Genomic DNA, 22963 nt, shown 5'->3' on the forward strand with positions numbered 1-22963 from the left:
GCCGCCATCTTGGGCGGCCGCCGGAGTCCCCGCCCGTGCCCCCCGCTCGCTGTTGTCCCCCTCGGGTGCTGAGGGGCCACTCGACCCGCGGCAGCCGCTGCTCCTTCACCCGGTGGCGTTTCGGGGCTGACCCGGCGACAGGAAGCACCCGCGGCTCCTCCCTGTGCCCTCCCGCTCCTCCTCCTCGCCCATGTCCATTCCAAGATGGCCGGTAAGTGGGGCCGGCGGGCGGGCGGCTCAGCCGGGGCTGCCACCGTCCCTCCGAAACCAACCCCTTGGTATCTCTCTTCTGTTTTTTGTTCGTAGGGATCCCTTTGTATTTTGTGGATTTGCAGGATGACTTAGATGATTGTGAGTAACTGTTTTTTATTTTTCCGCTCCCTGTTCAGGCCCGCGCTCCCACCCCGGGGTCCTCCTGTCGCCCACTTTCCCTCTCCGCGTTTTCACCCCGGTGAGGGCGAGGGGAGGATTTTGAGGCAGTTCTGGCAGGTGAAGGGTCCCGGGGCGTTGGGACCATCCCCGCTGGTTCCAGTGGCCGCTGGGCTCGGCGTAAACAGCAGCTCCAGCAGCCCCCGAGCCTGGGAAAGGCGCACGGGGGGACGAGGGGATCAGCCCCGCTCCTGTTGTCGGTGGGCATTTAGAATAACTTAGCCCAGGGATTGCTCAGCTGCGGTGAGACTTTCTAGAGCTGTAGAGGCTGTGAGGACGCGTTTTCCGCTGCTCTTGCATCCCGGGGATGTGCTGCGAGTGCGCTGCGGGATGAAGGGAGCATCTCCGTGTGTGCTCCGGTTGGATCGCACTGACCGGTGGGGTTGGGTTGAGTACCGTGCCCCGGTCTCAGAGCAGGGAACGGCTCCATCGCACGCCGGTGTAGTCCAGGGCTGTGTTCCAGAAGAGCTGGACACCTGTCAGACGTGAACCAGCCTGGTAAGCGCTGTGACTTCAGGAGATAAAGCTTTGACTTGCAGTGATATGAACTTCTGCTGCCTTGGAAAGCAGCTCTCTGTGGGGTGGCTTCCTTGACACGTTGGATGCTGGATTGACTTTTCTATTAAAAAAGAAAGATGTTGCTTGTATTTCTCACAAGACTTTTATTGTTTGATACCACTTGGAAATGTGAAACAGGTGGACCCATCCCACCCACCTTCCCAGCTGAGCATGAGAAAGCTGATTTAGGAGAAAGGTGGTCTTCAGGAACACCAGGGGAAATGTTGGAATACAGCTGGGATCTAAAGTGTTTCGTTTGGAAGATGTGCAGGGGTTGCCTCTGTGGGAGGAGCTGGCTCTGTGGAATTCTGTTGGTTGTTGCCCTCAGTCTTTGAGGTTTCTGCTTTTCCCTAGTAGGAAGCAGTGTGTAAAGTGCAAGAAGCAGACATAAATGCAAACTTCAAAGTAGTTTTCTTATGGGTTTTGGCCTTGGACCTTCCCTGGAAGTGTTTGTTGTCTGTTAGTGTTCACTCCTTGGCTGTTCTGTTTAGACTGTAACAGATTTGTCTGCTAAGTTGATTGGAAGCTTGATGCTTGTAAGGCAAAACACGTAAGACTGTTTAGTCGCAAGACTAAAAATTTCCAGATAAAGGCAGTTGTGCCATAAGTGGCAGTTCATAAAAGAAGTTTTCCATTCCAGGATGAGCATGTAAATAAGTGTACCTTTTAGAGCTTTATAAAAATCGATTTATGTGATTTAAAAATATTCTTTGAATATGTTAATTAATTTGGCATTACCTTTAGAATTATGGACTCAAAAGCTCTCTGTTGTAGCAGAGTTCAGGTGTCCCATGACTAAGATACTATTGTCCAGAGACTAGGCTAACAAAGGGTTCAGGATGTGTTTTAGGAAAGCCTCAGTGAAACAAATCACTGGAACTGGATTCTTTCTTGCTTAAGTAAATTGGTGAAATAGTATCATGCACACTGAATTGTGTTGAAACAGGAAGTCTAGGGACTTATTCTGAATGTGGGAAAAAGCTGTAGTAAAATCTAGCTAAATTCAAGTGCAGGTTAAAAGTTGTTTTTCATAAGATAATGGGTCATCTGGAAGAAAGAATTAGCTTATTTATGCCCTTTGTGTAATTAATAAGAAAATATTTAAATAATTTGTTTTTCCTTCTACAAACACCAGGAGGGAAAATGACCTTCTGGTGCTGATTAAACCATTGTGCTGGTTGCTGTGCTGTGAAATCTGAATAGTGACACTGGGTGATGACATTGAATTGCTCCACTAGGTCCTGTGACCCTGAGTTTCTCACACCTCTGAGCAGCTTTTAAGCACAGTGAACTCGAGTTCAGCTGTGAATACTGTCACATTTATTTCTGTTTATAGGTGAGCAGATTTCAAGCTCACTTGCTTGATCTAGTTAGAGGGAAAAATATTGAATAATAGATGTACATGTGAAGGAACATTAGATAAGAGATACTAGTTCAGTATTTGGGATTTACTTTATAGTACTTGGTGTATTCTGAAACATGTGAGTACCTGTGGTGTCCTATTTTATGGAAAAAGAAAACCATATTTTTGAGAGAAGACAAAATGGATTCTGCCATGATTATTCCTTACTTATGTGTAGTGAGAGTGTATGGAAAAAATTTCAAGTATTTAACTCTCAGTCCTGAGCATAAGTAGTGATGCTCTGTTTTCTCTCTGCTCTTGGAAGCACTGGTGTGTGCTTAAGTACTTTAAATGAATAATGGAGCTACTCCATGCAGCAAAATTAAACATGTACATCATGTTTACAAAATTAGTCCCAGGTGTGGTATTGTAGTCAAAGTTAGAACTGGGATTTATTTCATTGTTTTTTGAATTGGTAGGAATTCTGAACTGTTTGACGTGAACTAATAGCTTTAATTGTTAGTGATTCTAATTAAGGACAGGTGGGAACTAGGTAAAGCTAATGACAAGTATATTGATTCTAATCAGTCTGTCTTTGTGTAACAGGTGACTAACCTCAAAAATCAGCTACTAAGTGTCTGGTCTGTGTGGAATTTCAAATATATACACTATAATTGCATAGACATAAGGATGGCCAGTGTTTGTTGCAACCTCAGAAGGGAAATCTGCAATCCTACAGACATTGTGTAACTTCCCCTGAGCTGTCAGGGACACAGGAAGTTTCTTCTGAAGCAGCAAATCTGGATGTTCCCTCTTCAGACTGGGGGGAAGTCCTGGAGCAGATTTATCCCAGACAGACCTGGGCTCTGTAAATTGTTTACACTTGTGCAGAAAAATGTTCTGAACCCGACAGACCCTTCTGTAAGGAGCAGGCATGAGAAATAATAATGGCCAGTAGAGGGGAAATAAGAGTGTCAGTGCAGCATGTCATCATTCTAAAAAGCTGGGAATAATTAGCATCTGTTTCCTATTGTGTGGCTGCAGGTTCACTTGTGGTATCTGTGTGCACATTTGAAATGTCAACATTTAATCTAATCCCACAGTTCTGTTTGTTTGAAGTCTATTGAACTTGTTGAGCATGTTGTCTGTGAGAAAGGCAGAATTTGGAACTTCTGTAATATTTTAACTCACCTGGGGTTCCTTGAAGACCTTAAACCAATCTGCTTTTTTTTCCCCTGAAGACCCAGATACAGCATTTTTCTACAAGTATGTCCAGATGACTTCCTCTTTTACTGAGCTGCATTTCTGGGAGTGTTTTGACTTCTGCTGAATAATTGGAAAGCAGAGTTTTACATAGGAAGTGTTGGAAAAAAACTGAGGCTTGGAACAGAGGGTTTTTAAACATATAAAGTGATTTATAATGGGTATTAATGGAGTTTAGACCAAAGAAGTGGCTTCTTGTCTTCAGTGGTTGTCACTGTCAGCACACATGCTGGTTTGTGAAATACTTCATGCATTTGAGAAGCTGTGTTGGCAGATTTTGCATTTACTTAAGTGTGATCCCAGTTGCTCTATTTGTGTGAAAGAAATGTGCCTGGCTCTAGGAGTGCTTGGGACAGTCGTAAGCCCAGAGCAGCAATATTAACTACTCCAGTGCAACTCTTTCTGTGGAGCTCCTGTATCCAATAAGAGCATTAATGTGAAAGATTTGCATTGCAGACACATTATTTCACATGGTTGTAGGGGTGAAGGATTAAAATAGGTTTGACAACAAAGTTCTCCCATTCCCTTTCCTTTTCACAGTCCTTTTCCTGCCTGTGGTCTGTGATGGTGACTGTCAGACTTGGTAAGGCAAATTGTAACAGTTGCTGTAGTAATATTTGGGTAAAAATCTGAAGCTGCAAATACAAAAAAGATTCAGAGAAGAGTGGGCTCACACAGAAAAAAGTCCATAGCTGATAGGTGCAGCAGGGAGTTCCCAGCATGTTCACAAGTACCGTGAAATTGAAGTTTTTTACCCAAAGTCTGTTTGATTTAGGTACGTGGGACCCAGTAACTACAGTGAGAAAAACGTACCTCAGGAACTTTGAAACAGACATAAGAATTTGCTGGTTTAAAGCAAGACAGATTGAAATTTGCTATGATTGTTAAAATTACAGTTTCTTCTAATGCGACTGACTTTTCTTTTGAATGTGTGGGTCGGTTTGTGATGTGCAATTGTGTCAGCTGAGCCCTCTTAACTCAATGCATGTGGATCCTCCACTGAAAGGGCAAAGTAAAGTGTTTAAAGCCAAGGATTTTGACAGTCAAGTTAAATTTTAAGGCTTGAATTTACAAGTCTGTATGCAAGTGTTGTACTCAACTTCATTAGACACAATTTAAGATGATTTTGTAAGCTGTTTCCAGTGATGTGCATTTACTTTTCTTTTAAAGAAATAGTTACTGATTTGTTGTATTTTAATTGTAACATCTCTTGCTGACTCTTGGAATTTTTTTTTTTTTTTTGGGTTACTTTTCATGTCTTTCAAGTTGGCTTTGAAGATTATGGACCAGACTGTGATAGCATGAGGATAACAGCATTCTTGGATATTCCTGGACAGGATAATTTAACTCCACTGGCTCGTCTAGAGAAATATGCCTTCAGTGATAATGTATTTAACAGGTAAGGGCACAGCAGGCACACTTGGTGGTACCTGAGTCTGAGTGCACTGTCCATGTTAAAATGTTGCTGTGTCTTTCATTATTCTCCCAAATACATGCCTGATGTTATTTCTACTTGAATAGCTTGTAAAACACTTCCATGAAAAGAGATTTTTAGTCTTGGTTATCAAATAAGATCTCTCTATTCCATCTTTATTTTGTTGGTATGTGGGATGTTCAGAGAACAGCTTGATCTGTTTTATGGTGCCATTTATATTTGATAAGTTCCCCTTGCATCCCATCTAAGTGTCACTGGATATTAAGGCAATTATTGTGTTCACTCCACAGGCAAATTATTGCCAGGGGTCTCCTGGATGTCTTTCGAGATTTCAGTAACAATGAAGAAGACTTTCTGACTGTAATGGAAATAGTGGTCAGGCTCTCTGAAGATGCAGGTTTGAAAGTTTGCTTTTGTTTGTTTTTTAATTTGTGGAAGTTATTTTACATAAATTGCAACATAGGAAGTGCTGACTTCCGATTTTGAGAAGGCAATGAATGAACTAAGGAAGCTGAATCATCTAGCAGGAAGATCTGTCAATGAAAACAGATTCATTTTTATCTTTTGCTTTTGAAATATTTTGTATGGTAAATGTTAAATGAAAGGCCTATTCTTAGTATAGGGCCTGAAGCAACAATTTTCAAGAAATCTGTTACATTTGATTTATTATATCTGGTGTAAGTGGCACAGAGGAGTTGTGTATTTTATTAGTTCTTGTGCATACATTCATGGTGACTGGATTTTCCAGCTTGTGATCTCATTTTATTGGATTGATTTGGGAACTGATCCCAAGTCTCTGAACTGTGATGATGTATGTAAGGCTATTCTGTTTTATTCAGCTTTCCTTTAAGAACAGGCAATCTCAGTGATGCTATTTCTATGTTTTGGTTATTTTAATTTTCCTCTGTTGTGAAAACATAAAGAAAAAAGCCACTTTTTTTTCTTAAGGTACCTGATCTTCATTTCATATTTACTAATGTAATCTGACTTTTATTTCCAGAGCCAACTGTTCGCACAGAGCTGATGGAGCAGATACCTCCTATTGCCATCTTTCTGCAAGAAAGTCGACCAAAATTCCCAACAGCATTTTTTGAATACCTTATGCCCATAGTAGTGAGGTACCTCACAGATGTTAACAATCAGGTAGGAAATGCAGACAACAGGAGTTGAATCCTTGGAAAATTCTGTGTGGTTCAGTAAAATTAAGGCATGAGGAAGAGATACAAGGAAATTCCATGTTAGTTGATATCTGGCTTTTATGTAGTGCTCTGTGTTTATTGGTTTCAGCACATTCCTCTAGGGACGTCTGATTTCTTTTTTTTTTTTTTTTTTTTTGGGTTTTGTTTTTAATACTTCCCTTAGCAGATAAGCAATCTGTTACAGGAGTCATGACTTGAAAACTCTGTCTTCTAATTCATTTTTTGTCTTATTTTCAAAATGTGATGAAATGTCATCTAATGATTATATTAAACTTTAGTATTTGCTGCTAATTCCTTATGATAATAAAACAAAGACTTTTTTTTCCTGGGTTTGCTTTTTTTAGCTTGTACCTGTATGTCCATTCAAAGGATAGAGGGTTTTGTGGTTCTTGTATCTGTAAATGTGATCACAATGTAAATTTGTGGTTCTTGTATCTGTAAATGTTTTTATAGTGACAAACTGGTTTTATGTGTTTGTTTATAGGTCAGAAAGGCAGGCCAGGAAGCACTGCTGATACTGCTGGAACAAGATCTTGTGGCTCAGAGTGACATTGAAAATAAGGTGTGTCCAATTCTGCTGGACCTCTCTGCTCCTGACAGTGATGATGAGTATAAGGTGGAAGCTGTCAATGTAAGTTGATAACATTAATTTATAGTGGTGATTAAGATGAGGCCCAGGAATAGAACTGACATTAAATAAAGTAAGCCATCAAACTTTTTGTGTTTATTCAGTAAGATATTTGGATTTTTACTTTAACAAAACAAGTCTTTAATTTTTATTCTGAATTTTTGAAAATACCAGATTTTAAAAGAGACCATCTTTATGCTTCAGGATCCTAAATTATGTCAAAATAGTAGCTGAATAGCTTTAAAATACAATTGGTCCTTGGCAGCCTTTTTTAAAATTCTTGTTAGGATTGTTACATTCCCCAGAGTGTTCTTTACATTTGCTTTACCAGGTTTCACAGTAATGTTGTAGAAATATGACCTGATCTCTGTTCTGAAGTGTTTTGAAAAAAACATTGCCTGGTGACTTTCAAGAAATCAGTTGACTCCACAGAAAAGTGCTGGTGTGTAATTACATTTCAACATGGATATCTGACACTTGACCTGTAAAATATTTTACCAGCTAGATTTTCCTCTTCCTTGTTTGGGAGTTGGGAATTGCTTAGGCAATTTTCCAGGATGACATCTGACCACCAGCTGCCTTTTAGGAGTTTGAAAATTTGTAGGAGAGTCCTTGAATGGTCTCTTCCTTAGTTGTAATTTAGCATTCTATTACAAAGATAAGCATTTATTCCTATAAAGAAATAAAGCTTATTTTTTGTGAAGATAGAATGCTTGAATATTTTTTGAAAATAAAAACAGAAAGATGAGGACTGTAATCTGATGATGTTTGTGTAAGCATTAAACCCCTGGCGCATGAGAGCCCCTTGCAAATACAAGAATTACAGCAACTTCTCCCAGAAAGTGGGAGCTGAAAAGAAACACCCAACCCAAAACACATGATTTTCACAGCAGAAACATGGTTTGTGCTGGTAGTGGAAATTGATGGTTCCTCAGAGAAAGCTCAATTAATGAGTGTGTTACTAACTTCCTTTAATTATACACTGCTAACTCCTAAAATTCCTGGGCATCATTCCTGTGAAGTGTGCAGTGGCTCACATAAATAACTCATTTTTCTTGCACTCCCTTTTTTTATCTCCCGCTGTATGGCAAACTTCTATTTTATTGTGGTATCTGAGCCTACAGGGCTGGGACTGTGAATGTTTTTAAGTACCTGAGCTGTTAAAGACCAATGTTGTACTTGCATGCTGAAACCTGGGATATTTCTAATATGCTTAAAGAGTGTGGTTTTTATAAGATCCTTAGTGCAATGGAACTTTTGTCTTCTCTATACAAAATGCCTGTGTTTGCCACATTGCAAACACCTTGAAAACAAATCTATTAGTAAAAGTCTATTTAACCAGATAAAAAAGACAAGGAATTAAATGCAGAAATGTTATGTTCTGGCATAGAGTGATTTTAAGTAAAGCTGTGTTTGTGCTTTACATAAAACAGGTGTATGGAAATACAAATAATGTGTAGCAGTTTCATCTGTTTGATTGTAATCACGGTCTTGCTCTCTGAGGTTATTTTTAGGAGGAATATTTGGCTGTGCTTAAAAGCTTTATAATTTTCTTCTCCTTACACATATTCCTTTCCTGATTTTCAGATAATCTGTAAAATGGCTTCTATGTTGAGCAGAGCAACAGTTGAGCACATGCTGCTTCCTCGTTTCTGTGAACTGTGCAGTGATGGGAAATTGTTTCAAGTCCGAAAGGTTGGTGTGTGTTCAACCCTAAACCCCCTGAAAATGAATTTGTACACTGCTGTTCAAATGCCTTCCTGCATAATTTAGTCATAACTCTAGCTGATGGACTTTTAAAGCATCTGGAAGAGAAGTTTTGACTTATTGACATGGTTCTAGTTTCTGTGGTTCAGTAAAGAAACAGCTAATAGACTTTGGCCAGTAGGTTAAGTCCCATAGTTAAACTGGTCTTGCACATTTAATAGTTTTGCACAATGCTTTTTTGTAAGCTGCTGTGCTTGGTTATAGGATGGCAGCAACTATTATAATTTCTAGCATCTTATTTCAAAATTCAAAAGTAATAGATATTTGAGACATCCTTTCTTTAAAAAGAAATCTGTTATTATTGAAAGAAGAAATCCCCAAAGTGTAAGACTTACTTGAATTCATGTTTGAGTACAAAAGGAAGCTTGTAGCATAAGAAGTATTAAAATACTTGTTTAGACTTAAGGGTCATGCCAAGCTTCAGCTTGGTCTGCAACATAAGCTGCACTTGCTGGAATTTGAGCTGCTTTTATTGCCTTCTAAATAAGCACAGAGAGTGACTAAAATATGTATTAACACAGCTCTATCTTAAATGATTTCAGATTTTGCCAACACCTTTTTCCAGCTTGAGGGGATGTCCCTTTTCCCTTTATTAGAGCTTCTGTAATGGCCTGTAAATGGCACGAACTTGAGACCTTGATTAAACTTTGCTTCAGCAAAGCACTTAAGCCACCTTGAGCCAGGGTAGTGCTGTCAGTACACCTAAGTCCTGACCCTGGTATCATGTTCTGGCCTGCTTTGGGTTTGACAGCTGTTGCTCAAAGTGATTTAAACTTTCATGTGGGCTTATTGTCCCTTCTGGTGGTTACTGGAGCAGATGATGCTCCTCATGCAGAAACCTCCATTACTATTGATCCCAGAGGCATGTGGAGTATGGACACTTGCTCCAAAGAGTCTTTGTTTGGATGAGTTAATATTACATGATGCAGTTACAGGCCTGAAATTGGAAGAGTCAAAACATGTGCAGTTGTTTGATGGGATAAATAATGCATGGTGGAGTTGATAATCAAACTAATGCCCTTGAAAGGGATGCAGTGTTATTAATGACTTTTTATTTCTTAGATTTGTGCAGCTAATTTTGGTGACATTTGTAATGCAGTTGGGCAAGAAGCCACTGAAAGACTGCTGGTATGTAAAAACCAAATCAATTTGCAAGACCTGTATTTTTCAGTTCAGAAACTTTAATAATGAGTTTCTTTATTGTCTTCTCTACAAATTAATCAGTGTGCATGCATTTTTTAATTGATTTGGCTAAGGCTGTGCTTGCAATTACACAGCAAAACTGGGAATTAAGAGAAATGCAAAGTTCTTGCTTTGCAAAACACGTTTAACAATGTAATTGACAGCATATATATGTGTGTATATCTATATATACACATACACTTGCATATACTCACACATTATAGAATTACCACTTTTATTTTTCCCTGAACTAGATGATCATCAATTCAATTATGATTTCGGGGAAAATAGGCCATTAATAATTCTTTATATTCTTTCTTACTGCAAATAGTTGTACACACATTCCTGATGGAGTAAGTGAGAGACAGATGGGTTTTTTCCAATTCCTTTAATTAGTGTATGCATTTAACCTGTCCCTATTTCTTCTGTTCTTTACTTATTTTATTCTCTGAGTTGTCATTGTCTCCAGTTTTCAAACAAATACTTTGATATTGTTGCAGTCTTTGTTTAGTCTTTAATTAGTTTTGGATTGGCTTTTGGATTGGCTTATTGTTGGCAGATTCCCAAGTTCTTTGAGCTGTGTTCTGATAGTGTGTGGGGAATGAGGAAGGCTTGTGCTGAATGCTTTATGGCAGTGTCTTACACCACATCCCCAGAAGTTCGCAGGAGCAAACTGTCCCCACTGTTCATCAGCCTGATCAGTGACACCTGCAGATGGGTGAGTAACTCCCTCTGGAATGGATGCCTCCTCCCAGGCAGATCCTAAACAAATAATGGGCAAGTTTAGTAGTGCTCTGAAGTGCATTTGCTGAGATCAGAGCTTAATGTGCTAAAAACTAATCTATAATGAGAGAGTTTCTTATGTTTCCTCTCTCTCAGCACCTTATAAATGTAAATACTCTTCTGAGAAAAGTTTGCTTGTGTTAAATAGATGAGTTGAAGTAAGCAATGTCCTTCAAATTTATAACTTTCAGAAAATTTCTGTACAGTGATTGTAGATATATGCTTAGGTGTATCACCCTTTGCTTAAGTGGCTTATTTGGTAATTGGTTATATAAATGAAGCTGTTACATTAAGAACCACTTGGTTCTTACTGAAAATTGCACCAAATTTAGATTTTTAAACTCTGAGAGTTGCATGAAGCCTGACTGTTGCTCTTACACCACCACAGGTCCGTCAGGCTGCTTTTCAGTCTCTTGGCCCATTTATTTCTACCTTTGCAAACCCTTCAAGTGCTGGTCTTTACATTCGAGAAGATGGGACACTGAGTATCCGACCCCCAGCACAAGATGTGAATTCCAATTCCTGTCAGCCAAGCAACAATATCACTGTGATGTCTTCCAGTGCAAATGCTGCATTGCCCAGGTAAATCCTGGGAAAGGTGTGATGTAGTGGAAGGAGTTAAAAAAAGGGGATTTTGTTGCTCATCAAGGCTAAAAATTTCAATTTGAGAATGTAGTTCCAGAAAAAGTCTTGAAGAGTGAGATCACACATTTGAGTGTAACCACATTATTGAAAAATTCACTTTGGCTACACAGGAGGGCAAAGGGAAAACTGGTGAAGTAAAGCATAGTGGTAACAAATTCTGTCTTTAGAGAAAAGCTTCTGTTGTTGCTACTGTCTTTTATGAAGTATTTCACTGAAAATCTCTTGTTACAGAGTACTTAAAGTTTACTTTCAATAACTTTACTTCTAGCTCAGAACAACCAATGGAAATCAAACCGGAATCATCGACTGAGGAGGCTTCAGCAGAAGTTCGTACAAAGCTCTCTGAGGACCTAAATAAAAATTCCTGGGAAGAAAGTGCAGATTGTTGTGCCAGCCCTGGAGAAGATGTGTCTGGCTTGTGTCAGGGTGACAAAACTGCTGCTGGTGCCTCTAAAGGCACGAAGGAGAGCAGTTTTCCGGGGCTGAGCTCGGGGCTGCCGTCTGCCGAGGACGTGTTTAACACATTCCTGTACTGGCGCCCTCCTCTGCCCGACATAAGTCAGGACCTGGAGCTGCTGCAGTTCAAGGCTGAGAAGCACAACGATGCCTGCTCTGTGCCATGTAATAACTGTGTTGCTAGCAGTGAAATAAAAAAGGTTCTAGAAAGCTTACAGGAGCACATAGATGATCCAGATGTTCAAGGTGAGACTCTGTGACAGTAAAATTGTGTTCTCTCTGAGCAGGTTTTCTGGCCTTTACTAAACACTTGGCTGCATTTTAATTAGCTTGGTCTTCATAGGGTGATGAACCTACCTTGAGTAGTAAATTATAGTAGAAGGTTATGCAACAGCTTTTTTCATAAGACCTAAGTTATTTCTAGAGAAGCTGGGGAAATGTCCTGGCTTCTGTTTGCATGAAAAATAAATTGGTCTAACTACAAAAGGGAAAACAGCTTGTTAAAGACAGTTTTAACAGGTTTTGGGTGTTGTAGGTACTGTGGCTTTAGTGACAGTGCTACCTGTTACAAGCTGAATTAATCTAATATTGGCTGACTGAGAATGGCCCTAATTTCAAGTTCTTCCTCCTTACCCACCTGAAACAGGCCCTTTATCAAAAGCATTGAAAGGATATTTGCCTGATAGTGGGATCTGTGCTTCATGGGCCAAATCCTTCTTGTCATCCATAGTCAGCTCAGTTTCTTGTTTCACCAAGTCTCAAGTGCTCTGCAGTAAAACACCTTTTCTTTCCAAGAGCAAATGTTTGCTAATACAGCCTTTTTGTGCAGCTCATACTGGGCTACCTTTTATCTTTTCAGATGAGTTAATTACAAGTTTACTGCCTTTAAATAAAGAGAGGAGACTAAATAACCATCTTTTGCTTTATACAGCTCAGGTCCAAGTGTTGTCTGCTGCTCTCAGAGCTGCTCAGTTTGATTCTGTTGGTGACTGTGAAGCCAAAAAAATGGAAGAAAGTGGTGACAATCTTCAGAACAAAATGATTTTGGATGAAACAACAATTTCAGATGCTGCCTGCAACCAGGTGCAGGGGAACACTCTTTCATCCCCTGCCTCCCAGGATGACATCAGTGACCAGTCAAGCACCAGTGTGCTGAAAAGCACAGTAAGTACACGTTGTGCTCCATGTCTGAGCTGTGTGGGGTTCCATAGTCCCTGGCATAACTGATCCACTTTTGATCCAAAGCCTGTGAACATTACTAGACCACAGCTATCATATTCTACTTACTCTAATTAACAAAAGAAAAGCCATTAAGGGTTATCACTTCTGTTTGCACCCAAATGACCCAGGAGTTAAAGTTTGGAGTAGTCTTGTATGATTTTTTTCCTGATTAAATTTTGTTGAATATAATTTAAGTTAATTTCAAGAATAAAAACTATTTAAAAGTAACTGTCCAAAATGTGTATGAATGTTGGGTTTGTGCTGTTAGATTCCTTTCTTTAGAAGTAAATCTTAACTACTGCTGCCCTTGTTGTTGCTACAGTCTGTTTGCCTCAGTGTGCAACTGTTGTCTTTTTGTACTTGCATAAACATATTGAACAAGGCTTTGCCTGTGCAAAGCTCTGCCCTGTGCAGGGCTGTTCTGAATCTGAGCTCTGTTGTTCTGTACTGTGATGCTTTGAAATAGCCCAAGCAGCACCAAGTCTCCTTCATTTCACTACCTGGTACCTTTTTTACAGGACTCAGAGGAACAACACAGAGGAACCAGTGTCTTTTTGAGGAAAGAGCAAGAAAATAATCCACCATTTGAAGATGACAAGTCAAAATTACAGGTGATTAAAATGGCATTTAATGGATTTAGTTGAGTACTGGATATAGTTCATCTTACCCTTAATGCAGTGATACCTTCTGTAATGGATCAGTTGCAAATGTGAAGGAATGCTCCAGAATTCAAGGACTACCCTTTTTTAGATGAAAAAATTAGAAACATTCTGTTGCCTTTTTGGTGCCTTAGAGGCAACCTGTCCAACCAAGGTAGGCACTGACTGTCCTGTTCTGTCACTGATTTACTGTTTGGCATCAGCAAAGAAGGAATTTTCAGCTTGGTTGATGCAAGGTGTTGATAAAGCCATAATGACTTTTCCTTGCTGACTGCTCTGTCCTAATGAGAGGATAAATGACATTGGAGTCATGTACCCTTGGTGAGAGTAACACACACAAGGGGTGTCTTGGGTCTTGTGTTTTGGAGCTGGCTGATTGGTAGAACTGTAGCACAGCAGCTGTATTTTCTTTCTGCTCTTAAATTGAAGTGTGTCTGTCTGTAGGACATCATCCCTCAGCCTTTACTGGACCAGTACCTGTCCATGACTGACCCTGCTCGGGCCCAGACTGTTGACACTGAGATTGCCAAGCACTGTGCCTACAGCCTGCCTGGGGTGGCCCTGACACTGGGCAGGCAGAACTGGCACTGCCTCAAGGACACCTATGAGACACTAGCTTCAGATGTACAGGTAAGAAAAAGTTTTGTTAAAAAAAATCAGAATTTTAAGGAGGAGATTTTTTTCTTTAGTCTGTACTGTAATTATAAGATCACATAATTTCATATGGAGGAATAAACGTGCACTAAAAATATAAAATTCCAGATTTAAATCAGACTTCATAAATATGATTAACACTTTCTACTAGCCCTGTTTGTCCTGCTCTCTCAATCCTCACACAGGGCTAGTTCAAAAGCTTGTTTATTGTAGTCATGGTGCCTCATGTAGTTCCCTTGCTGGCCCGTTTGCAGTGGAAGGTGCGGCGCACTCTGGCTTTCTCCATCCATGAGCTGGCTGTGATCCTGGGGGATCAGCTAACAGCTGCTGATCTGGTGCCAATTTTCAATGGCTTCTTGAAGGATCTGGATGAAGTGCGTATTGGTGTCCTCAAACATCTCTATGACTTTCTGAAGGTAGGAAAATGTAATAAATTTCTCAACATAATTTTTTTTCTGACTCCATTATATGAAGAGTTCTTGAATGAGCTGTGCAAGTCTCAGTATCTAATCAATGCTTAGTTTTTTGCAATGCTACCATTTTGTGTGTGTGCCTCTATTCCTTCTTTTAATGTGCCTCACTTCTCTTTTCTGTCATATCCCAACAAAATACTAAGCTGAAAACCCTTTGTAAATGTGGTTGTAAATGCTGCTGGCTGTTGTAAACTGGGAAAATTGGCACAGTAGCAATTTGTGTTTGGGGCTGGGAGAGAAGAGAGCAGATCCTGGTGGGCTGCTGTGGAATACACACAGATCCTCAGCTTTTGGTTACTCACTGTCATGCCTGGAGATGGTGCTTTGGGTGTTGCTAAAGGGATGATTTCTTGCACTTTGGATGTCACTTGTGTGTGTCCAGGCACTCAGCTGACTGCACAGTTTTTAGGAAGCACCTTGTCATTAGTCACTTGCTTTCAAGTAGGAAAATGCACATAGGTGTGAATAGTGACACACCAGAGAACTGCAAGTCTGAAGTTTTATCAGTTTTATACCAGTAATGTTTTTCCTTTAGCTACTTCATGCAGACAAAAGGCGAGAGTATCTTTACCAGCTGCAAGAATTTGTGGTGACTGATAACAGCAGGAACTGGAGGTTTCGTTACGAGCTGGCAGAGTATGTAATTTTGTTAACTTCTGATTTTTAACCTGTATTACTAACTTGGAAATAAGTAATTACATTCAGAAGTTAGCACATCTTGATTAGAAGCTAAAAGTTTAGGAAGGAAAAAGCCACTGGCTGTTAGGGTTGTTTGGGGGGAGTTGAGGTTGTTTGGGGTTTTTTTTTTTATTTTTTTATTTTTCACAAGTTGTGCTGTAATGTGTGACTAAAACTTAAGTGCCTGTGATTTTACTAAAATGGAGATCTGGTTCACTTGCAGCTGATGAAACATGACAATCCGATAGATACTATTCAGTGAGAATTTATTAGTTCGAGACTCCCTTGCAAAAATTAGTGAAACACATGTAAAAAGTAATTTTTTTTAATGTGTAGGAAAGAAAAACCAGTTTTTAAAAAACAAGTTGGGCTTTTTTTCTGTAAGACTGGGTATATAACAAAGGTAGATTAGCATCCCACAGTTCTTTTTCTACAAGCCCTGTTGATATTTGCAGCACCACTGTAGCCATAGTTTAGAAATAAAGTCTTTGTGTTTATTTTGTTGCTGTGTTTGGGCTGTTGAGGACTTGCTCTCCCTTTGTAGTTTGGCACAACAAACTCACAGTGGTACAGAAGTTACACAGCAGCTCCCTGAGCCCTGGTGGGGAGCTGCCACTACCTGGGCTCTGTGTGGCTGCTGGTTCTGTGGCTGGAGTGAGTTCTGTGTGGTTCTGTGATAGGAATTATTTTCTGAAATATAGATTTCTACACTGAGGTAAATATTCAGTGTTTGCTTTGCAAGAATGTACAGGGTATTTTTTTGAAGCTGAAAAAGGCTTCTCATGTTTATGTTTGTAGCTTTTGGTTATTCTTTTGGATAATGTTGATACACTGGTACATGTAGTTTGGATCACAGTTTCTCTGGGCCTCCCTGATGGATTAAAGCTTGTACCTGTCAAAAGTGAAGAGAAGAACAAACTGCTCAAGGGCTCTGTAGTAACCCTGGTGCTTTGGTGCTCCTTCCCCACTGTAAGAGCTGGTGAATGGCAGCAGGCTGGTGCTGCACTTGGTACAGTAATGGTTTCCTTTGTGTTCCAGGCAGCTGATCCTGATCCTGGAGCTCTACAATCCCAATGATGTCTATGACTACTTAAGGCACATTGCACTAACTCTGTGCTCCGATAAAGTTTCAGAAGTTCGGTGGATCTCCTTCAAACTGGTAGGGGATTTAGTTCACTTCCTGGCAGGAGAGCAGGAAAATGCTCCTGGAGAGGGTACCTGAAATCACTGTTTTTTCAGACAAGTAGGGTGAATAGGGATGTTTTGATAAACAGGAATCAATATGGAAAAAAGTGAAGTGGAAAGTTTATAAAATATGGAGTTGTCAGACTGCCACGGATACTGAATTTTTTCTCTGTGGTTGTATGTGAATGAGAAATCCTTTGAAGTAAATGTAAGCCAGTATATGTGATTTGGAAAACCTTCCCCCATTCTGGGGAAAAAAATACCCACAACAAAACACAGAAGAACCAGCTACTGATCTTTCCCCAAAGTTTAATTTAATTTGTTATGAAGCCTACAAGCAGAGCTGACTACATTGAATACAGTATCCCTTGTAGAATTCAAATGAAATTATGTCTTTTTAAGGCTGAAGCTGACGTTTCATTTCTTCTTTTTGTTCCCCTCCTTTTCCCATTCCTTTGGCTCACAGGTTGTAGCAATATTACAGAAGTTCTATGCAAACAGTGCCAATGCCCTGGGATTAAATTTCATCAATGAGCTCGTAGTGCGGTTTCGCCACTGCTCCAAGTGGGTTGGGAGACAAGCCTTTGCCTTCATTTGTCAGGTTGGAATGTTCTCTCTCTGTTTCTATGTGTACATTAAATTTGGGGCTTTGCAGCAATGTGGGCAAAACTGAAATCTGACTCACAACTTTTTTGGTTATTTTTGGTTTGGTCAGAGTCAGTGTGGTCTCAGTGCTGGCATCTGGCTGTCCCACCCCAGGCTGTATCCCTGGCTGGGTCTGTGCTTCCAGCTGCCACAGCTGATCCTTGGACTATCTGCTGTCCCAGTGGCAAAGCCAAGAGTTAAGTCCCAAACAGAGACAGATTTGTTTAATCCTTGGCCATGCTAGGCTAAAGGTTCACAAGAGCTCTTCACACCATCAATGGGTGCTGGATGCCAGCAACTATTTCCCTCTTTATTGCCACCTCACCCCATCCAAACCAAAAATGCTTACTTGGGTAGCAGTGAGGAGCAAGGGTTGAACATTAAAAGGGAAAAGGGTGATGACAGGCAAGAGAGCAGCATTTCCTAAAACATTCTTGAAAGAAATTCATCTGCTCTTCCTGGCCCATCTTTGGCTGAAATTCAAAATGGTAAGACACAGGGTGGGGTGTTCTTGTTCAGAGCTTTTTTTAACAGGGCAAAACAAGGACAAGGTGGAAAGAAATGAAAGGAATGGCAAATAGTGTGTTTTTAACATAAGTCTTGCTTTTTCTGTTGTGTGTTTGTCTTTTAGGCTGTAGTAGAAGAGGAGTGCATGCCTGTGGACCAGTTTGTTGAACACTTACTCCCCAGCCTTCTCAGCCTTGCGTCAGATCCTGTGCCAAACGTCAGGGTCCTGCTCGCCAAGGCTCTCAGGCAGACATTGCTGGAGAAAGGTGTAGTCCTTCATTTCCTTGGAAAGATCCAGCACCTTGGGCTCTCCTCTGGCAGCACAGCTCTTGTAGCTCAGTCGGTGCAAGGCTGTGAAACAGTCACGCACTGTGATCTAGGATTTAAATTCAGATTTGCGAGTACTCGAGTGGCTTTGCAGCCTCGGAACGTGGGACGCTCATCCCGAGAGGGCTGGAGCTGCCCTGGCCGGCGCTGCAGGTGCCGAGCGGCCCCACACGGGGGCAGTGCGGCCCCGCGGACCGCAGCTCTGCCTTCGGGATCCTGCCTTCCTCCTGAGCACCAATCTGGGTTACTCTGCTGTATCTCAGACCTAATTCGTGTGCTGCCCTCTCATTGTTCAGAGGAAGAAGCACAGAAATCTCCTATCTTTTTTTTTTTTTTTTAGAATAAAGTATGGAGAAGGGTTTTGAATGCGTTGTACAGTAGCAGCTTCCTGTTGCTCATTGATACATTTCTATTTAGGGCTCAGCAAAAAAGTTTATCTTAGAAGTATTTAAGTACCTAATAAGATGAATCAGAAGCAGCATATTTCTCTTTCTCTGTCAGCTTCCTTAGTTTCCTGTAGTTTCTGTAAGGGGACTATAAGCTGGATAAGCTGCCCCAGATGGTTTTGGCATTCTCTGTATTTCTGCACTACATATGCTCTAGGGTTTATTCCTTTGGATTTGATTAAAATTGTCTTTTTTTCTCCCCTTATTCCAGCTTATTTTAAAAGTGTTGGCAATCCTCATCTAGAAGCTGCAGAAGAGACCATTCTAGCTCTGCAGTCTGACAGAGATCAAGATGTGTCTTTCTTTGCCACCATAAAACTGAAACAGGATAACATGGACAATATCACCATTGAAAAACAAAACTAAGGGGTTGTTGTGCAGTGAAGGCTGAACAGCAGGATGGTTTTTCACCTTGTTTCTGTTAGTGTGAGTAATGAGGACAGATAAGGTGGGTTTTGTTGAGCAGGAGAGGGGGTGTTGAGAAATGTTACAGTCTTCATTTCATGACCTTGTTTCATCTACAGCAGTGTGTTTGATTCCTGTGAGTAATTCCTTCCTTTTGGTTTTCCCTTTATAAATTGATAACTCTGACCTCACCTGCACTTCATGTAAAGTCTTACACCACACTCTGTTTAAGCATAAGTGGAATTTACATTTCATTTTTTTAACAAAATATTTCTGTTAGTACAAGTTTGCTATAAGCTCAAAAAGGTTGCTAAATCTTAAAATTTGATTATAGCAAACTTTCCTGAAGCTGTTCCTTCCTCACTTTATCTTTGTACCGTTCCACCTACTGCATTTATTTGAAAAAAAAATGTATATATGTGAATAGTTTTGAATTGTAACAAAAAATTATGAAGAACTTAATTCTGTATCAATGGAAATAGTTCAAAAATAATTTCATTTTTTAAAGTAGTTACACTGCTAGAATGAAGCATTGGTCAGTCATTTTTGTGTGATATTTTTCAAAGCACAGAGAGCTCAACATTCTTTGTATATTGTGAGATTTCTATTAGTTTGTTCCTTCTGAGCTATACCCTTACAGTGTTAACAGATCATAATAGCAGCATTTCTGCCTGCCCTTACAGGTGTTTGCAGGGCAGTTTTTGTTGCTGCTGCCTCTCCCAGGAGGAGGCAGACTGGAGAATTTCCTATGTGGAAAATTCCTCATTCTGCCCCGGCAAAGGTCACTTGAGTTGAGAGATTCAATTCTGCAACAGGAGCTGGAGCTGTACAAGGATATTACAGAGAGATACAGGCTTGAGTCTGTTTGTTCTACATGCACACCTCATTTAACAAACACCTTTTAACCTGCCCAGTAGTTAAACCCCAAACAGCTTTTCCTAAGAAACAAAGGAGCTCTAAATTCTGCAAAACCCCAGTGCAGAAATGTTCTGGGGAAAGGTGGTGCCACAGTTTGCTCTGGAGCCTCTGTGGGTTGTAGGGCAAGCTCTGGGGCAAACACCAAGTCAGACATGTAAGGTGAAGTCTCCTGTCTGTTGGAACAGGGGCTTGGAAGAAAGAGCAGAATTGTGTTAGTCAAATTGAGTAGCCTCAGAAAAATTATAAAGCTTATACTCCAGCTGGACCCTGTCTTCTTTTGGATCCCAAATCTGCAATAATGTGGGTCCTGGAAAAAAAAAATAGTCTTTTTTTTTATTGTGGATTGAAACTTTGTCCTGCTCAAAAACTAAATTAAAGAAATGGTTTCATGTAATAACAGTTACTTTCTTCCTGAGAGCAGAGTCCTTTCTCCTCAGCAGACCTGTGTAAATACTTGCCCTTATTTCATGTTCCATAGTAAGTAGTTCACATGGGGGAAGGTTTTCACAGAAATACCTGTCTTGGTTTTGGATGTGGCAATACAGTGAGTAGGTTCCTCAGCTGGGTTCTGTATTTTGGGAGGGCTCACTTTTGTATGAGTTAACCAGTCATGTATTATAATATGTACAGTATTTGTAGCAAATTGTTTTCTTGTAAGATCACAAAATGCTCTTTGGAAGTTGCAGGCAGAAATACACCACTGCTATTGCAGCAAACAGTGTCAACTCTGCAACATTCTACATTTAATTTTTTACAGTTTTTTTTATAATTTAAAACAAAAGCTTCTTCAGTACAGACTTTTTATGATTGCAATTTCTTAACAAAAAGACCCCTCAAGTTAATTTTTTCTAGTTCTAATATCTTTTTCTAATGCTGGCATTATACTGATATTTTCTAACAGTTCCGATTTTCTAAGGCCTTTCTGACAAGGTTTCACTTCTGTTTTTTATTATCAGTTCATTAAATTTCTCAGCACTGAACAGATTTTTTTAAGTGTGTGTATATGTAAGTATGTTTGAAATATACTGTATATAAATGAAATACCTTGAACGTTAACCCAACCCAGGTTGCTGTTTGTCAGATCACCTTCAGTAGTTACCTTGACTTGCAATAATCCACTGGAAAACACAGGCTTCCATAGGTTTTAGCATGTTTGGTTTAGTGTTCAGTGGGAGATTTTAACTAGGATGTGTGTAAAGGGTAAGTCACCAGCTATAAAAGTTCACTAAAAGGCTGAACAAAGTTCTTTGCTTTTTAACAATATTTTATTACCTCTCTGGCTCCCAAATTCAGGTTGGTTTTGAACGAGGCAATTTTAGTCGAGCGTTTAAAACCTCCTGTTACAACCTCCACAGTTGCATGTCCTAATGGGGGCCAGCATAGTTCTGGGGTGGGTTTTTTGTAGACAATGTGCAGGTCTGTTACCCAGATCTACCCTCTGCAAGTTTGTCCTTTTGGTTCAGTTTTAAACTAGAAATGATTTCAGCATGACTAAAGGCTGCACTTTACGTCTTGTCCTAGACAAATGTATGCAATGAGTGTGTTCACGTGCAGTTCTCTGGGTTGTTTAAATTATGCAAAAATATGTATTTAAAAAGCCAGGTGGAGCGAACTTAGGTAGTCCATCCACTTTCACAGCAGCAGTAAGAATATCACTTTTTAGCATTTCTAGCTAAGGAACATGACAGTAACAGTAGTTGGTGCAATATTGCTGGGATGCTGTAGGGAATGATCCAAAGCATGTTGGTCATGTTGCTTAGGTTTGAGCCTCACTTGTGGCCCTGGTGGGATGAGCACATGGCAGCTGTGTCACTACACCACCAGTTAAGTGGGACACTCTGGAAGTGTCATTCATTTGTCAGAATAAAGAATCTATGTAACTTTCTATTTGTATTTATCTCAATAAATCCTGTGACTGTTTTATAAACCAACTTGTGGTAACTGATTTTTGTCATGGGTGAGATGTGAGTGCATTTCTTGGTTAATGAAACCTGTCCCAGGTGTAAGCACTGTTGGCTGTCAGACCAGGGCTGAACATGGAATTCTTCATGCTGTGTAGTAAAAGAATCTTCAAAATGTGCCATCAGCTGCTGGAACTTCCCCTACCTGTGGGGATATGGAGCCTTCCAGGCTCAGGCAGCACCTGAGCAGAGTTTTGTGTTCTTGGCAGCTTCACACCAGGGCAGGTCTTGTCTTACCTGTGAACTCCACTCTGCTGCACATCTCCCTGTGGAAGCTGAGTGTTGGAATTTGGGAGCAGAGACCTGTTCTTGCTTTGGCATTGCACAAACAACTTTTTAGCTCAGGGAATTTTTAAGAAGAAAGAAAGAGAAACTGTTTTTACACCTGTTCCATATTTATCAATAGACACCAGAGGCTCAGAACACTGTGGCAATTGTTACATTCCCTTCTTAAAGTGAACCAAATGAACAGAAATTGTTAAATGCCAGAGTACAATACAGCTTATAAAGCCCAACAGCCATCAGGAAACTGGTGCTGATTGGGCTCTTACATGTTTTCCTCTTGCTTAGGAAAGAGAATTGTAGTCAGCTTGCAATCTCCCTGACATTGTTCCTGATGGAAGCAGACAAAAAGTACCAATGAAACAGAAGGGCTGCAATTTAGTTAATTTATGCAAAACACAATCAGCATTCAAACTGGGAGTTAGCAAGCAGAAATGTATTGATAGAAAAGCCAAAATACTCTGTGCATAAATTGTGAAATATTAAAACAGGATTTCAGAGAGACTCCTGGAATTCACATAACTCTAGGCCAGATAAGATTGAGGAGGGAATTTTGTCACTGTCAAACTCATGAGGAGGGCAGAGGGGCTGTGATTTAGTCCCCAGCACTCAGGCCATGCCTCCGTGTGCTGCAAACCAGCACAGCTCTGCTGTGGCACAAGAGTTTAGAGCAGTAAGGAAAAACAGAAACCGCTTTTTCAGAAGAGTGATTAGCAGGGAGGATGATTGCTTATGAGGGATGGCTGCTAAGGATCCATGGTAGGGAGAGGATGGAGAGGGAAGAGCAGTGAGAAGATGGCAAAGGACAGAGAGAAATGGAACTGCAGATGAGCTGCGGCACACAATTCCAAAGGTACTCTGTCTGTAACATGTCCACACAATCTCTGCCTTCATTTTCTGAATTTGCAGTGTTGG

At 40.4% G+C, this 22963-nt stretch overlaps 1 protein-coding gene across 3 annotated transcripts; it reads left to right on the forward strand.

Annotated features, from left to right (window-relative positions):
- Nucleotides 1-54: 54 nt before the first annotated feature.
- On the forward strand, nucleotides 55-21736 carry LOC128815668 (serine/threonine-protein phosphatase 4 regulatory subunit 1-like). 3 transcript variants are annotated; one of them, XM_053992567.1, is made up of 20 exons: nucleotides 55-211; nucleotides 307-351; nucleotides 4859-4991; nucleotides 5318-5424; nucleotides 6028-6170; nucleotides 6711-6857; nucleotides 8442-8549; nucleotides 9684-9749; nucleotides 10363-10521; nucleotides 10975-11168; nucleotides 11500-11933; nucleotides 12619-12851; nucleotides 13427-13519; nucleotides 14012-14197; nucleotides 14476-14637; nucleotides 15230-15330; nucleotides 16411-16531; nucleotides 17024-17158; nucleotides 17834-17975; nucleotides 18694-21736. In XM_053992567.1, the coding sequence occupies exons 1-20, from the start codon at nucleotides 205-207 to the stop codon at nucleotides 18846-18848; spliced, it is 2871 nt and encodes a 956-aa protein (XP_053848542.1). In that variant the 5' UTR covers nucleotides 55-204; the 3' UTR covers nucleotides 18849-21736. The 3 variants fall into 3 exon arrangements, with proteins under 3 accessions (XP_053848542.1, XP_053848545.1, XP_053848544.1); XM_053992570.1 differs by lacking the exon at nucleotides 307-351 and having other exon boundaries at nucleotides 190-211; XM_053992569.1 differs by lacking the exons at nucleotides 55-211; nucleotides 307-351 and adding an exon at nucleotides 4145-4175.
- The last annotated feature ends 1227 nt before the right edge of the window (nucleotides 21737-22963 follow it).

Source organism: Vidua macroura, chromosome 17, assembly GCF_024509145.1.
Source record: "Vidua macroura isolate BioBank_ID:100142 chromosome 17, ASM2450914v1, whole genome shotgun sequence".
In the NCBI taxonomy this organism is placed as follows: Eukaryota; Metazoa; Chordata; class Aves; order Passeriformes; family Viduidae; genus Vidua; species Vidua macroura.

Excerpts from the sequence above, each read along its gene's own strand:
- LOC128815668 (XM_053992567.1), top strand. Across the intron at positions 10,522-10,974 it reads TCAGTGACACCTGCAGATGG|GTCCGTCAGGCTGCTTTTCA; the intron begins GTGAGTAACTCC and ends ACACCACCACAG. Across the intron at positions 13,520-14,011 it reads ATGACAAGTCAAAATTACAG|GACATCATCCCTCAGCCTTT; the intron begins GTGATTAAAATG and ends GTCTGTCTGTAG.